Consider the following 17,548-nt stretch of genomic DNA (forward strand, 5'->3'; position numbering starts at 1 on the left):
ACTGTGTTCGTAACATATTATAAACTGATGTTGATTTGAATGATGATTTCTTTTAGGCTATGTCCTGTTTTCACAAAAAATAAATGATAAAATGTGGAAAATAGACCTAGTGAAGATTTCCAAACCCTTTGATTATTTATTTCTAATCCCTGTTGTTTTTGCTGGATGAAATGAACCGTCGCGACCCGATTAACGGATAAGCGGTTGAGGATGGATGGATGGAAATGAACCGTAATAGGCCTGTTGATGATGAATTTGGATACAAACCCTGTAAGTGAAATTTAATTTATTCATGCCGTTATTAAGCATGCTACAAATAATGTTTTATAGATGCAATTTGTGGAGGAATGTAAAGCCTAAACCAATGAAACGAAATACGATAAAATAAATCTCTATCTCTAATAATCTTTAAATAAATAAATACGATAAAATCCTCTCCCCTTCTCATTTAAATAGTTAATAGCCTACTCTGAGTACTTCAGAAATGCATCATTTGTCGGGTATTTGCTTTATTAACAGCAACAAAGCTTAGATACGGCTTAAAATGTGAAAAGTGCCCCAATATATCTGCCCCCCCCCCGTAAATAAATGAATACACAAACAAACAAACAAACAAATAAATAAATAAATTCATGTGCACGCGTGAGTGACGCACTCCTGTAGGCGAGAGCTCTGGAATTCCTCTTCCGTTCAGTCGGAGATCGGCGCTCGTGCTGCGGGGACCGGGAGCTTGCACGGACACACACACACACACACACGCGCCAGGGAGAGAGTGAGAGTGTGTGTGAGAGAGAGATAGAGAGAGAGAGAGAGAGAGAGGGAGAGAGAGAGATTTTGGGATTTAATTGTGTGGAATTACTGAGGTTCATTGAGGGTTCTGTACTTGTTTAACGGGCGGCGGGATGGCGGGAGCGCAGCGGCTTCTGTCCACGCTGGGGTAAGAGCGCGCGCGTGCGCGGGTGTGTGTGTATGCATCGTGCATGTTCTTTTTGTGTTCGACAGCTTCGCTTCAGAAGAAACAAACACACACACACACACACACTTTTTTCCTGCATTTACTGAACACATGAAACGCTTTTATCTGTTATTAGCTTCCTGAGTCGTTTATTTCTATGTGTGCCATTGTTCTCGGTGTGTTCTTATTATAAGCTATTTCTAACATGCCTCGGTTCAAAAGAAATCCCGCAGCTGCGTGCTTTGCTTCAGTTTCGCGGCGGGAAGCGGACGCAGGAGACGCGTGCCGGTGTTCTGTCATCACGCGCGCGTTTAATCTCGGTCTTCATTAAACAGTACCGCAAGTATTCCGTGCCACTTTTTCTACTTTTTGCCAATGATCTTACTAAATGCATACAGCAGAAAACTATAGCCTACAGTAGGTAGCCTACTTTAATAGTGCATCAGAAAATGGCACCAGAATCAAACATCATTGTGTTGGTCTTGCGCGCGAACACGCCAGCTTTTTAAACGTGAGTGAAGGCACTTAAATTCGAAGATACATTTAATATAAAATGTGGGTGAAAACATTTGTGGGGATGTAGGTCAGTAAACAGGTTTGATATGAAAACGCACTGCATGTTTATGAGTATGGTGTGGGAGTGTGTCTGTGTTTACTAATCTGTTTTCGTCATTTCTGGCTGAACAGCAGCTCTAATAAAACTGTCCTCTAATATAATCCAGGATAAATCCTGTTGTGTATCCAGAAATACTGCTCTTTTAGGCTTCTTTAACCTCAGCGCGTTTAATATCTCTGCTATGGTGAGCCAAAGTGGTCCGTAATATATAAGCAAAACATTATTGGCTCACAGCTGTGTGCTGCTAAATAGGAAATGTGTATTAAATACAGAGCAGTTCACAAATATGACATTTTGTTAAAAAAGTGTTTAACGTGATATTTATGAAATATCTCATGCGCAAGGGTGTGTTTACACTGAATTTCAGCACGGCTGTGGTTTGGCCATAACTAATCACGGCAGTGCCGATATTCAGTATAATCATATGATTGCGAGTGCGATATCGCGTTTATACAACAATTCTATAAACAACATTTCAGTATAGATTAACTGACATTGCGGACACAATATGGTTCGCTCTGCTCTTGGAAATAGATCCTGAAGAAGCCACACTCACTTTATAGCATGTCAGCCAGCTGGTTAGCTAGCTCACATTGATTTGTACATTCCTGTTAGAGATGCTTTTGGGGAAATTGCCATCACGTTTTCCTTTTTATATTAATCTGACGTGCTTTCATATTTTAAGCCAAAAGTTATATTCCTGAAAACTATAGTTTGTCATGTCAGCTGATGCTTTCACTAACTGTACTGTAGTAACCATTTCAAACTAGGAAGTGGGAGTTTATATAGTAAACAGAGTGATACCCACAGTGAAACGTCCCAGTGTGGTTATAGGCAATATAAGCAGTCTTGCAATCCCACTCAACCAATCAAATTTGTGGACCAAATCTAATTGTTGTATAATAGTTCATAATTATATTGTAGTGATAATGCAATGTTGATTGCTGTCAAGGACTCTTATTATATGATGGGTGTTAATCGTGCTCTGTTATTGTTCATTGTGCAAAATGCGTTGCCAGATTTGCCCGCTGGCTATTTTTCGTCACATTAGGGCTGAAAAAATAGTAAAATTACAGACAGATAATACAAGTGAAGACTAGTGCACTAGCTTGATGCTATCAGAGAAACTCTGGCAACCAGCAGTAGGAGTCGGCGTATATCATATCATGTTAGGTAATATGAGGTGGAAAAATGACTGCAATATGATCTATGGTTAATTCAACATCAGTTGGTGTTAGACATTTCTCACTCAGTGAGGGGCGTTAATTTTTACATTTACATTTACATTTTTACATGTATTCATTTAGCAGATGCTAAATTTTTACCTCCTTAGGTTCAGTAAATAAAGTAACTCCTCTGTTTGCCTTTCATACTCTAACATTTGTTCTCATTCTAGAGAACTATATGGATACAGTATCTCACAAAAGTGAGTACACCCCTCACATTTTTGTAAATATTTGATTATAACTTTTCATGTGACAACACTGAAGAAATGACACTTTGCTACAATGTAAAGTAGTGAGTGTACAGCTTGTATAACAGTGTAAATTTGCTGTCCCCTCAAAATAACTCAACACACAGCCATTAATGTCTAAACCGCTGGTACCAAAAGTGAGTACACCCCTAAGTGAAAATGTCCAAATTGAGCCCAAAGTGTCAATATTTTATGTGGCCACGATTATTTTCCAGCACTGCCTTAACCCTCTTGGGCATGGAGTTCACCAGAGCTTCACAGGTTGCCACTGGATTCCTCTTCCACTCTGCCATGACGACATCATGGAGCTGGTGGATGTTAGAGACCTTGTGCTCCTCCACCTTCCCTTTGAGGATTTTCCACAGATGCTCAATAGGGTTTAGGTCTGGAGACATGCTTTGCCAGTCCATCATCTTCACCCACAGCTTCTTTAGCAAGGGGTCCACAGGGTCTTCCACAGGGGTCAGTTCTGGGTCCACAACTCTTTTCTATCTACACTACATCTCTAGGGCAGGTGATTGAGTCTCATGGCTTCTCATATCATTGCTATGCTGATGACACCCAGCTCCATTTGTCCTTCCAGCCTGACGATCCATCAGTCTCTGCACGCATCTCTGCTTGCCTGTCGGACATCTCGGTCTGGATGAAGGAAAACCATCTTAAGCTTAACCTGGCAAAATCTGAGCTTCTCGTCATCCCAGCCTGTCCCTAAATCAACCACAACCTCACTGTACAGCTCGGCTCACTCACACTCATGCCAACCAGGATGGCCAGGAACCTTGGGGTGATTCTTGATGACGGCTTGACCTTTACAGACCATATCTCAGCAACTGCAAGGTCCTGTAGGTTCATCCTTTACAACATCAAGAAAATTCGACCCTACATCACCGAACAGGCTACACAGATACTAGTCCAGGCTCTTGTTATCTCTAAACTGGACTACTGCAACTCACTGCTTTCAGGCCTCCCAGCCAGCTCCATCAAACCCCTTCAGATGATTCAGAATGCTGCAGCGCGCCTCGTCTTCAACCAGCCCAAGAGAACCCATGTCACACCTCTCTTCATCTCCCTCCACTGGCTTCCTGTAGCTGCCCGCATCAAGTTCAAGGCCTTGATGCTCACCTACAAGACCTTGTCAGGAACAGCACGCTCCTACCTCAACTCTCTCCTGAAGGCCTACGTTCACTCTCGCAATCTGTGATCGATTAGCGACCGACGTTTAGCAGTTCCAACTCAGCGTGGCGCAAGGTCCCTTTCCAGAACCTTCACGCTAACTGTTCCTCAGTGGTGGAATGCACTTCCAATCTCAATCCGGACCGCAGAATCTCTCACCATCTTCAAAAAACAGCTAAAGACCCACCTCTTCCGTGAACACCTAACAAACTCATAATAATAATAATAATAATAATAATAATAAAAAAAAAAAATTGCACTTACACCTCTACTCTGTGCACTTTGCTTCTTCTGGAACTCAATTAATGGATCTTGTATGGTAGCACTACTTGTATTGTTCTCTGCTTGATATATCACTTTGCTTGTATTTTTCTCATTTGTAAGTCACTTTGGATAAAAGCGTCTGCTAAGTGAATAAATGTAAATGTAAATGTAAGGCAGTGGTCATCTTGGAGGTGTGTTTGGGGTCGTTATCATGCTGGAATAAGGGAGGGGATCATGCTCTGCTTCAGTATGTCACAGTACATGTTGGCATTCATGGTTCCCTCAATGAACTGTAGCTCCCCAGTGCCGGCAGCACTCATGCAGCCCCAGACCATGACACTCCCACCACCATACTTGACTGTAGGCAAGACACACTTGTCTTTGTACTCCTCACCTGGTTACCGCCACACACGCTTGACACCAGCTGAACCAAATAAGTTTATCTTGGTCTCATCAGACCACAGGACATGGTTCCAGTAATCCATGTCCTTAGTCTGCTTGTCTTCAGAAAACTGTTTGTGGGCTTTCTTGTGAATCATCTTTAGAAGAGGCTTCCTTCTGGGACGACAGCCATACAGACCAGTTTGATGCAGTGTGCGGCGTATGGTCTGAGCACTGACAGGCTGACCCCCCACCCCTTCAACCTCTGCAGCAATGCTGGCAGCACTCATACGTCTATTTCCCAAAGACAACCTGTGGATATGACGCTGAGCACGTGCACTCAACTTCTTTGGTCGACCATGGAGAGGCCTGTTCTGAGTGGAACCTGTCCTGTTAAACCGCTGTATGGTCTTGGCCACCGTGCTGCAACTCAGTGTCAGGGTCTTGGCAATCTTCTTATAGCCTAGGCCATCTTTATGTAGAGCAACAATTCTTTTTTTCAGATCCTCAGAGAGTTCTTTGCCATGAGGTGCCATGTTGAACTTCCAGTGACCAGTATGAGGGAGTGTGAGAGCGAGGACACCAAATTTAACACACCTGCTCCCCATTCACACCTGAGACCTTGTAACACTAACAAGTCACATGACACCAGGGAGGGAAAATGGCTAATTGGGCCCAATTTGGACATTTTCACTTAGGGTGTACTCGCTTTTGTTGCCAGTGGTTTAGACATTAATGGCTGTGTGTTGAGTTATTTTGAGGGGACAGCAAATTTACACTGTTACACAAGCTGTACACTCACTACTTTACATTGTAGCAAAGTGTCATTTCTTCAGTGTTGTCACATGAAAAGTTATTATCAAATATTTACAAAAATGTGAGGGGTGTACTCACTTTTGTGAGATACTGTATACTATACATATAGGGAATTTCAAAAATATTTAAACATTGTCCCTATCAGTTCATAGAGGATTTTGCAGAGTTTTTTTGTGTGTCTGATTGTTGTGACCAAAAATGCTTGATGTGGCTTTTTTCAAAATTTGCAATGCAACTTGTGGGGTTTTTGTGCTTTGTTGAGGAAAACTACTTGAATTGGCAAAATTGCAATTGCACTAAATTTTTTTGCACATTCTTTCACTGTGACGTTTTTGGTAAATGCGACCTTTTAGCTGTACTCATGTTCTACGCATGTAACTCGAAGAGGGCTTTGGCTCAATGCAACTTGAGATGACTTCTCATGGCGTGTCTTGGCTCAAATCTGCCGAAAATCTGCAGTAATTTAGAAAAATTCCAAGCTCCTGTGAATATTCTGGAATTTCCTTGATTTTGCGTTTATTTCTTCGATCGCAAAGTCGCGAAGTCCTATAGGGATTGCCCTATGAATGCAATGTTTGTTGACATTATGATCCTTATGGCTTTCCAGAGCCGAGGCATGGGCAAGCTGTAAGGGTGGGGAGATCCTTAGGTATCCACTGCACTTTATAATGAACACTTATTTTACGAACTGTAGCAGGATGATAATGAATGAAAAATAAAATGCATGAATAAAGGGATCAAGCTAATTAAAGGTGCACTTGGTGTGATAATGACTCTGGAAGCCTCTGTAGCTGTTTGCAAAAACAAAAATCAGATGAGTAATTTTATTTGGTCAGCTTTGATACAGCAAGACCGAGCAAGTGTGTTCCCTAACGTGACACACTGGTGTGTGTGGTGTGATGTGAAGGCTGGGTGAAATAGATAGGTGATGGTGCATGTGTTTGTGAGTTCATGTGTATAGGGTCATATGATGTCCTTTATAGAGAATCTTGATTCAAAATCCCTCAAAAGCCATTCCCATGTTCGGGACTTCTCCTGAACATCATTTCTGATGACACTTTTCCACTGACACAGTCAGTGCTGCTTCCAAACCAGCTGAGAGCCAATGCATAGTGTAACAATAATCACAGCCGTATTTTGCATGCTGTCCCCCTGGCTTTGAGAACAAAATTTTCCATTTATATTCAAATCCTTCAGCGATATGCTGTATAGCAGCAGAGACATCCTTATACACAAAAATTACACACAAGACAACACAAACATTATTGCTTTTATCTCTTTATTCTGAGAGTGTAACAGGGCCCTCATTTAAACTGTCTGCACAAACTTTTCTATGCACGCTGTGAATGTTATTAAAATGAAAGTTTGTTTAGAATTTGTGCATATTTACATGCAACTTTGACCCTGTATTTGCAAAGCACCCAGGTGAAAAATGTTTCTTCTGTATATGACCTGCATATGTGCATTTGATGATTTGATGTATTTCCAAGAATTCTACATTTTATGTGTAAGAAACATTTCAGAACCCTTAGTCAATATTTATAAACAAGGCCCGGCACAATTATCACAATATAAATTATGCACCATTTCGGACATTGGCTTGGACTCCCGATTCACCTCTGTGGCGTTCTCAGGACCTAAACTCTTAGGCTGTTGCCTGGAGAATAAAATTCAACACTTTTCAAAACACTTCTGCTTTGAGTAAACCTCTTGTTTGTACCAGTTATTACAGCATCTCTAGCCTAATTGCACAAACAACACCATGTGCACACACAGACTTTTATTTGTTTAGCATAACGACTTTCCAAAGATCAGAAGAGGATTGGTGTGTTTGCTGTAACGCTTTTGACCCAGATGTCTGGTATGTGCTCATGGGACCTCCATCCACCCGGAGAGGCAAGTGAATCCAGTCAACCATCAAATCCACAGTACACCTCGACCACCTGCCAGCACAGAGCTCACCCTGGCCAGAAGCATTTCCATGTTGTTGAGTCATGGGCCTCTGTAAGGTCACAAAAACAGAGCTCAACAGTTAGTGCTTCCTTCCAGACATGTCCGGTTGAATTTATTACTGAATACCATGAAGATTCATGTTGTTGGAGTCCATCCATTTCCCCTGGATGTCCAGACAGCTCAGTCTCTCCCTGTCTGCCTGAAGAACAATCTCTTCAATAAGCAAAACCAAAAACCACACTTTTATGTATTACATATTTAATTTACTCGTGTATTTTCTTTGACTCCTGTCCAAATGCTTTGGCATGTTGGTAACTTTAGACTCGGGTTGATGTGCACTGCACTGTTAGAAATTAACATTATTATATAAATAGAGACATCACTATTACAGCCCAGCGTCCAGCTTCTGAGATGAAAACAACCTAAAAGAACCAGAAGACTTGCATACAGTTAGAGTCAGATGGGACACTAAAAATAAGGCATTGATGCTAACAATGTAATTATTAAGATTTAATTATCATAGTATATCAATACACAGAAATTTAATTGTGTTGCTCTTCTTGCATGACCAGTATTTTCATTGGTTTTATTTTTAATGTTGCTTAGAGGGCAGATGTTTTTCCCACTCTCATTTAAACTTTGATCTAAATCACTTGTTCTCAGAGATTGAGATATTAACTTAATCTCTCTCTCTCTCTCTCTCTCTCTCTCTCTCTCTCTCTCTCTCTCACTCTCTCTTTCTCTCTGCAGGAATTTCCAGTCTTCTGCTCTATTTGAGGACTTTGTAGAAACTGAAGGAATTAAAACAGAAAGTAGAATTGGATCCTCTGTCTCAGCATGCAAGAAGGTACATGTGTGTGTGTGTGTGTGTGTGTTAGGGATGTCACGAGAACCAATACTTCGGTACCAAGTCAGTACCAACATTCTTAAAACGTGACGGTACTTGTTTTTCTAAAATATCGAAAGTACCGAGGTTGCGATTCTTCCGGACCTGATGGGGGCAGCAAATATGCGCAAGTGTTTTAGTCGGTCCACAAGTGATGAAGAAGAGGAACGCCTACAAGCACACGGGAAAAACTACAGAAGATTAGCTTAGCTTAACATGTTTAGCTCCGCCCCAACTCGAGAGGAAAGCTAGTATCGGTTTCCGGTGTGCAACGGATGCTATCGTTCATTTCAAACAAAGCGAGGAAACACCTGGAATTTGGCGAAGCACCTGAAAGACAGTCCCAATATTATGTTTGTTTGAGGCAGCTGGCATTGTGGCCGTGAAACCAGCTAATGTTATTCTCCATGTAATGTTTACGATAGCCAGTTATTTGGTAACGACACTAACGCATTGCGATGTTATAAACTACCTCCTAATGGGCCACCAGGTATCGCCATTCAGCCCGTGTCCTGTCAGCTAAACGTAGACTAATGTCACTAATAATTATTCAAATGTTCATGCTTTTAATAAATCGTTTTGGCCTGCCACCATATCAGTGAATTTAAACTAATGCTTGCATTCAAAGTATAAGTTGTGTGTGTGTGTGTGTGCGCGCGCGCATTTAGAAGTGCACCTCCGGAGACTCATTGTCAGGCAGTGTTTGATAACTAAAATACCCTCTCCCTCTCACTCCCCCTCTCCCTCTCTCCCCCTCTCTCTCTCCCTCTCTCTCCCCCTCTCCCTCTGTCTCCCCCTCTCTCTTTGCCAGTATCAGCCAGAGGAGGATGTCCTCCAGGAGCGTTTTTTATTTTATTTATTTTATTTTTATACCACACCGTGGTATCGACTTTGGTATCGAGTATCGTGTACTTTTGGTGGTATTGGTACCGACTACTAGATTTTTGGTATCGTGACATCCCTAGTGTGTGTGTGTGTGTGTGTGTGTATGTGTGTGTGTGTGTGTGTGTGTGTTACCCACATTGAGCTTCAGTGACCCACACTAATTGGATCTGGCCACAGAATAGTGGTCAAAATGTGCACACGTACACACACACACACACACACACACACGTTTGTACTCCGATCTTTGTGGGTATTTTCATTAACTTATTTGTTACTGTAGCTAAATAACATACCATGCCTTCATCTACTGTACCTCTACCATTGACCATAACCTCAATAACCAAATAGAAATATTTTGGCCATTTTAGGTTCAAATAAAAGCTTATTCCTTATCTGGACCATGTAAATATCTCTTAGATATTTCTTTAATTATTTGGACAATAGAGTGCTGCAGGAATGACTTATTTTTGTAGGATAACCCGGAAGTCAAAAAGCCAATAGGATTTTTCCATTGTTAGCCACTGCCTTTTCCAAAATATGTAAAACCTTTTGTAAAAATCACAAATGGGGGTATTGCTGGTGTATTTTATGTTGTAGAATAAAATGTTAACCACAGACCTTATTTCAGGCATTTAACCAAAAACTCATTAAAAAAACGATGGTACCGGAAGTGCAAAAATGCCAAGTAATTTCCTGGTTTTAGGACTCATTCCTGCACCACTCTATTGGTACTCATAAAGAGATTTAAAAAAATAATTCCTTTTTTTAAAATGGTAAAACACAATAAAAACTTTTTTACAAGTGGAGATAAATATACTGTACACAAATATATTGTACATACAGCATTAAATAGTCCTCAACACTTTCCTTGAGGAGATACAAAGTAATCTGTGTTTGTAGCATAACATTTGAATAAAATAGTAGCCTACTTAGCAACATATTTTACAATAATAATGTAGTGCATAAAAACACACTGAGGGCAGCAGTGCAGTGCATCCGATAATTGTGTTGTCTCACAGCCGTCTGATCCTAAGCTGTGGTTACTGTCTGTGGAAATGAAAGCTGAAATTCTGATCTGTCATCTTACATTGATCTTTTAATCTCAAACCCAAATATCTTCAGTATATAACAAAAACAATTGGCCTTGCAGTTCCAATACATGCAGATGGAACTGTATATTTTCTATCCTACAGTCATAATCCCCATGCACATTGATATAATATGGTGATAGAATGTTTTATACAGTCCATAAGCATCATATTGTTCTCAGACTTTATTCATTATTTGTGTTTAGGTACTGTAATTGGTTATGTAATTCTCTTCTGGTAGTTAGAGGTTAATATTGTTTTTTCTCTTTGCATGAATGGAGGGCATACATGGGGGGCACAACAGAAACAACAAAAATCAGAAGACATTTGTATTTTGATACAATAAGAAAATAAATAAATAAATAAATAAATAAAGAATCAAGCAGGAACATGAACTAACAATGTAAAAAAAAAAATCAGGTTTTCCAAAGTCTGAAGTTTGTATTTGAGAATTCTATGTTTGTTTCCTGGATATGTCATTCAAGCTGCAGATTCACAAATATAAATGAGCTGATCTGTTAACACTGCATTGCTGCTCTCACTAACAGATGCAGCTTAATGGCTAGCTGAAAATTTCTAGTGCAGAACGATGGCCTGCGCTGGTGGGTTTTATTTTTTTTTTGACAGACTTAAACACACACACACACACACACACACACACACACACACAACCATTGCAAATAAATATGTCGTGGACCCATTTTGTTACATATTTATATCCAGAATTAAAGCACATATACACATGGCTTGCCATGTTCTTGTGCATCTTGTTTGTAAAATGAACAGCTGTTGTATTTCTGTTTAATTCTACGTTATATTACTCTCGTCCTCTAAAGAATATTCAACAGAACAAGACCTGATGAAAAAAATATGCCTTTTTAAAAATATTGATTGAAATGATTCGATTTAGCTCAGTCTCTCTGCACTCGTTTACCACTTTTTTGCTCCATTCACAGTCAGTGCCTTTGTCTGATTGATTTGTGCTGAATTAAATTATGTTAACTTTGTGAGCATCTCCACATTATTGTAGAGCCCTGTGTAAATACATTATAGCACAATGATTTAATTTGAAGTATCTATAGCTGATCTGGTGTTATATGATCAGGGTCACTCCTTACTATCAAGTAATGATGCAAGTGCAGTTTAAGCTGTTATTAAAGAGACAGGCAGACAATTCCAAATCAAAAGGCAAAAACGTAGTCAAAAAGCAAGCGAGGAGTCAGGCGATCAGCAAATGGACATAAACAGGGCTTAGATGAGAATCGAGAAATTTGAGGACAAAACAGGATGAACCATGGAATGAGGAACGAGGATCAAAATGCTAGGTAAGGGTCTGGCGATAAATACACAGAAACACACGTCAAAAGTAAACAGTGCCAATGACAAGACGGAAGCATGTGCAGTTGCGCTTCAGGCAGTTCATGTGCAGTGAATACTCCGGCACTCAGCCCAAGGAAGAAATCCAGGACAGAGTGTCGTCCCCCCCCCCCCCCGACTCCAAGTTCCAAAACACACTCCTACCCTGGTGGTCCTGGCTCTCTGGGAAAAATGTCCACACAGACCCCCAGGTCCCGAGGCAGACATTGTCCATAAAGTAGCTAGCGCCAAGGAGCAGACATGAGGCTGGGAGGGGCTCGCCGGGGTCGTGAGGGGGGCACAAGACTTGAGAGGTCACATTGTCAGCCTCAGGTGTGAGCTGGTCTTGAGAGGCTTTGCCTCCGGCCTTAGACAGGAGCTTGAATTGGTAGGCCATCCCGTTGGCCTCCGACATGAACAGGACTTGATGGGCCATGTCGTCAGCCTCAGACATAAACAGAGCATGGTGGGCTATGTCGTCGGGCCTCGGGTAGGAACATGGCATGGGAGGCCATGCCGTTGACCACTGGAAGGAACATGGCTTGGGAGGCCGTACGTCAACCTCGGGCGTGAACATGACTTGTCAATCTCTACTTGGAACTGAACCTGGGAGGTCACCTCGTTAACCTCTATCAGGATCATGGCTGGATAGACCACTTCATCCGTCTCACACTGAGGCTCTGGTGATGAGGTTGTCACATTGACCTCTGGCTGGAGCTCCTCAGGGAAGACCAACTTGTGGGTCTCAGGCTGGAGCTGTGGAGATGAGGTCATCATGTTGACCTCCAGCTGGAGCTCTGCAGGGGAGACCTCCTCGCAGGTCTCAGGCTGGAGCTCTGTGGTTGAGGTCGCCATGTTGACCTCCAGCTGAAGCTCTGCAGGTGAGACCACCTCGTGGGCCTCAGGCTGGAGGTCTGGAGATGAGGTCACCATGTTGAACTCTGGCTGGAGCTTTGCAGGGGAGACCACCTCGTGGTCCTCAGGCTGGAGCTCTGGAGATGAGGTCACCATGTTGACCTCCAGCTGGAGCTCTGCAGGAGGGACTGCCTCATGGGTCTCTGGCTGGAGCTCTGGAGTTGTGGAAGCTTCCCTGTAGGCCTCTGGCTGGAGATGGGCTGTGGAGGCTGCCCTGTCGGCCTACTCATAATAGGTGGTGAATGGCAGAACAGGATCGTTCATTATGCTGGTATCCCCCAAAAAGATCCTCCAGGTTGGGGGTGTACTCTGAACTCCCGAACACCTTTACAAATAGTCCCACAAATGAGTTGTATTGCTAAGTCCACTGGATTCTGTACTGACTAGATGCTCCGCCCACTGGCAGGACTGAGCCGAATGAACCCCAGCCAATACTTCTTGGCAGGCTTGGGTTTCGCCAGGCTTGAAAAATATAAATGGCAGTTGAACAGAAAGTACTCAGGGTACTCAAAAAATCCATCATAAGGATCTGGGAGAACCATGGCAGTCCACTGAGGAAACTTGACTGAGCTGAATCTTGGCATGGTTTCCTTTGTTGCCCTGGTGTGACGTCTCTTCCGCTTTCCTGCTGCATCCATGTGGTAGGCAAAGTATTCTGTCACGTAATGGTTATAGAAATGGATGCAAGTGCAGCTCAGAAGCTTTTATTAAAGAGACAGGCAGACAAATCCAAATCGAAAGGCAAAAACGTAGTCAAAAAACAAGCAAGGACTCAGGCAAACAGGCACTAACAGGGCTTAGATGAGAATCGAGAAACGCAAGGACAAAACAGGATCAAAACCATGGAACGAGGAACAAGGATCAAAGGCTCAGTAGGGGTCTGCCGATAAACACACAGAAACACGTCAAAAGTAAACAGTGTCAATGACACTGGTTTTGTAGGGTTGCATTGGGTTCTCTTGGTAGTTTGTGTTTGAGGTATATAGTTTTGTTCTTGGCTTTCTATAGGGGTTCTGTTAAGGTTTTATTGCATTGGATTCTATATGTTTCTGCTGCTTAAACAGTAATGCATCTGTTCCTGAACTGTATGTTAGATGTACCTCAGTTACTGTAAGATACACAGTTTGGCCAGATGGTACCCACAGCAAGAGGAAGACACACACACACACACACACACACACACACACACACACCCCAATCAATACAATCATGCAGACAATTTTCACAACTGTGTCCTCTCACTCCTCTCTATGTCTCTCTCTTTCTTTCTTATCACATACACACACACACACAAACACACACATCAGGGAGTCAATGCTAAAGGATGTGCATTTATCCCCTAAATAAGCAGACAGCAAGAGATCAAGCTTGCAAAGTGCATAATGAATCAACTTTAAAGGTCATGAGCACACACACACACACACAGTTTTTTTTTTTGCATAATTAGGAGATATCTTGTGTATGTGTTGAGCATGGCTTATAGAGATTAATTTCTTGCAATTAATCTCCAAATACGTTTTATGTATACGTGTGTGTGTAGGTGCGTGCCTGATTGTGTGTCTGATGTACTTCTTGTATGTATGTAAAAGCAACTGTTTATGTATGTTTGTAATGTTGTGTATCTGAAAGGTATTCTATATATTAATATTATACAGCCATAACATTAAACCACCTGCCTAATATTGTGTAGGTTCCCCTTGTGCCACCAAAACAGCTCTGACCCGTCGAGGCATGGACTCCACAAGACCTCTGAAGGTCTGCTGTAGTATCTGCCCCCAAGACATTAGCAGCAGATCCTTTAAGTCCTGTAAGTTGACCGGTTCACCGGTTGTCCTTCCTTGGACCACTTTTGGTAGATACCAAAAATCTAGTAGTCGGTACCGATACCACCAAAAGTACACGATACTCAATACCAAAGTCGATACCATGGTGTGATTAAAAAAAATTAAATAAATAAATAATAATAATTTTCAATAAAATTAAAAACTCCTGGTGGACATCCTCCTCTGGCTAATACTGGCAAAAAGAGAGAGAGAGAGAGAGGAGGGAGGGTATTTAAGTTATCAAACACTCTCTGACAATGACTAATAAAACAGTGGAGGCTGCAAGCGCTAAGGTGCACTCCTAAATGTGTGCGCGCGCACACACACACACACACACACACACACCCCTTATAGACCAATAAGATTTATTAACACCATTAACATTTGAATAATTATTAGTGACATTAGGCTACATTTATCTGACAGGACACAGGCTGAATGGCAATGCATGGTGGCCCATTAGGAGGTAGTTTATAACATTGCAATGTGTTAGTATCATTAACGAATAACTGGCTATCGCAAACATTACATGGAGCATAACGTTAGTTGGTTTCACGGCAACAATGCCAGCTGCCTCAAAGAAACATAATATAGGACCCGTCTGTCAGGTGCTTCCACAAATTCCAGGTGTTTCCTTGCTTTGTTTGAAATGAACGATAGCATCGGTTGCACACTGGCTTCAAAGCATCAATTATATATTTGTTGTCATTCACCACGAATGCAAAGTATTTCCATATTTGACTCTTACCACCTTTCCCCTCAATGAGTCGGGGCGGAGCTAAACTTGGCGCCATCTTCTGTAGTTTTTCCCGTGTGCTTGTAGGCATTCTTCTTTTCCACTTGTGGGCTGACTGAAACACTTACGTGTATTTGCTGCCCCCTTCAGTTCCGGAAGAATTGCAACCCCGGTACCCTCATTACCAATGTTATGTACGCTACTGCAGAAAAACAAGTACCGTCACGTTTTAAGAATGTTGGTACCGACTTGGTACTGAAGTATCGGTTCTCGTGACATCCCTAGTAATTACCAACCACTGCATACCGGGAACACCCTTCAAGACCTGCTGTTTTGGAGATGCTCTGACCCAGTCATCTAGTCATCACAATTTGGCCCTTGTCAAAGTCGGTCAGATCCTTACGCATGCCATTTTTCCTGCTTCCAACACATCAACTTCGAGAACCAACTGTTCACTTGCTGCCTAATATATCCCACCCCTTGACAGGTAATATTGTAACAAGATAATCAGTTTTATTCACGTCACCGGTCAGTGGTTTTAATGTTATGGCTGATCAGTTTATGTTCATTATATTTGCTATAAGGTGAAAATTAACTGTCATTTCTGTGTCTGTCAGGTTCTGTGCGACAGCGTGTTAGACACATGCGATTATTGGCTAAAGAATGACAAGGTGCTCAGCAGAGTCAGTTTCCTCGAGGACCAACATGATGGAGGCTGTACTGTGAGTTACATCACACACACACACCCACATCTATATATATCATATGCATCGACATATATAGTGCCCTCCACTAATATTGGCACCCTTGGTAAATATGAGCGAAGAAGCCTGTGTAAAATTGTTTTTACAATTCTTTTGTTAAAAAAAAAATCACAAAAATACTCTCCTCCCATTGATATCAAACAATTGCAAACACAACACAGGTTTATGAAGAAAATTTATATCTTTGTTAAATATAGGTGTGCCACAATTACTGGCACCCCCATGAATTCCTATGAGAAAAATATATTTGAAGTATATTCCCATTGATATTCAAATTTTTTTAGCACACCTGGGTGAATAGGAACAGGAAATCGTTCAACCATGACTTCCTGTTTCACAGGGGTATAAATTTGAGATAAAACATAGGCCAAATTCCAATGAGCTGTGTTAGAAATCGCGTACTACCTACTACACAGTAGTAGGTGAAAAGCATTACGCCAGAGGGGTAGTATGTCCGAGATGCCCAGATGGCGTACTGCTTCCGACAAGATTTTGCAATATACAATTGATGGACACTACGTGAATCAAAAATCCCATTATGCAACGGGACTGGTGCAGACAAGCTCAGAAGAAAAAAAAATCATGGAAGACATGGAAGGCTTTTTTTAAGGATTAAACCTTGTTAAACAGGATTTGTTTAACAATACCCGAATAAATTGTTAACTTTCTGAAGGTTTAAACAAGAAAACAGTTGTCACAGCATTTGAAACCTTTGTGATCTCTACCATGCTTAGCCGGGCAATGAATTTACCTCAGCCTGTTAACACTACCCACATTAAAATACTAATTCAGTTCACTTTCCTTATGTGCGTTTTTGCCATTATTGCGGCTCCTTTAATCTGGTGGTCCCTTTATGATTTGTGTTTATGATGACATCGAAGGTCACATAACAGTGCCAACATGGCGAATGTAGAATGTCTGGGATTGTAGTCATCCTACACACATACTGATTAGTACGTACTGTTTCAACAGCGGTGCAGTAGGTACTGCATCGAATGCAGTACGTACTGTCACAGTACGCAATTTTGGACACAGCCTTTGTCATTCATAACAATGGGTAACACCAAGGAATATAGCTGTGATGTGCGGCAAAAGGTTGTTGAGCTTCACAAAATGGGAAGCGGCTATAAGAAAACAGCAAAAGCACTGAAAATGCCCATCAGGGAAATAATAAGTTCCAGTCATCTGGAAATGTTATGAATCAACCTGGAATTGGAAGTGTGTCTATATTGTCTCAACGCACTGTGAACAGGATTGTTCGAGTGGCCAAAAAATAGTCACCTACTTCACTACAAGTTGTTTGGAAAGGTTTCAAGAAAAAAGCCTCTACTCTCATCCAAAAACAAACTCAAGCATCTTCAGTTTGCCAGACACTACTGGAGCTTCAAATGGGATTGGGTTCTATGCTCAGATGAAACCAAAATAGAGTTTTTTGGCAATAAACCCCAGAGGAGGTTTTGGCG

The 17,548-nt window shown here is 41.7% G+C and overlaps 1 protein-coding gene across 4 annotated transcripts in view; it reads left to right on the forward strand.

Moving 5' to 3' along the window:
• Window positions 1-771: 771 nt before the first annotated feature.
• Window positions 772-17,548, forward strand: part of sphkap (SPHK1 interactor, AKAP domain containing) — a 67,193-nt gene continuing 50,416 nt past the window's right edge. For 3 of the 4 annotated variants that reach the window (XM_053623370.1, XM_053623372.1, XM_053623371.1), the window contains exons 1-3: window positions 772-937; window positions 8,383-8,479; window positions 15,939-16,043. In XM_053623370.1, the coding sequence (XP_053479345.1) occupies window positions 903-937; window positions 8,383-8,479; window positions 15,939-16,043 (237 nt within the window). In that variant the 5' untranslated portion in view covers window positions 772-902. Of the gene's footprint in view, window positions 938-8,382; window positions 8,480-15,606; window positions 15,809-15,938; window positions 16,044-17,548 lie in introns of those variants that run through there. The other variant, XM_053623373.1, reaches the window with a different exon arrangement.

The sequence above is a fragment of the Ictalurus furcatus genome, chromosome 4 (assembly GCF_023375685.1).
Source record: "Ictalurus furcatus strain D&B chromosome 4, Billie_1.0, whole genome shotgun sequence".
Classification (NCBI taxonomy): Eukaryota; Metazoa; Chordata; class Actinopteri; order Siluriformes; family Ictaluridae; genus Ictalurus; species Ictalurus furcatus.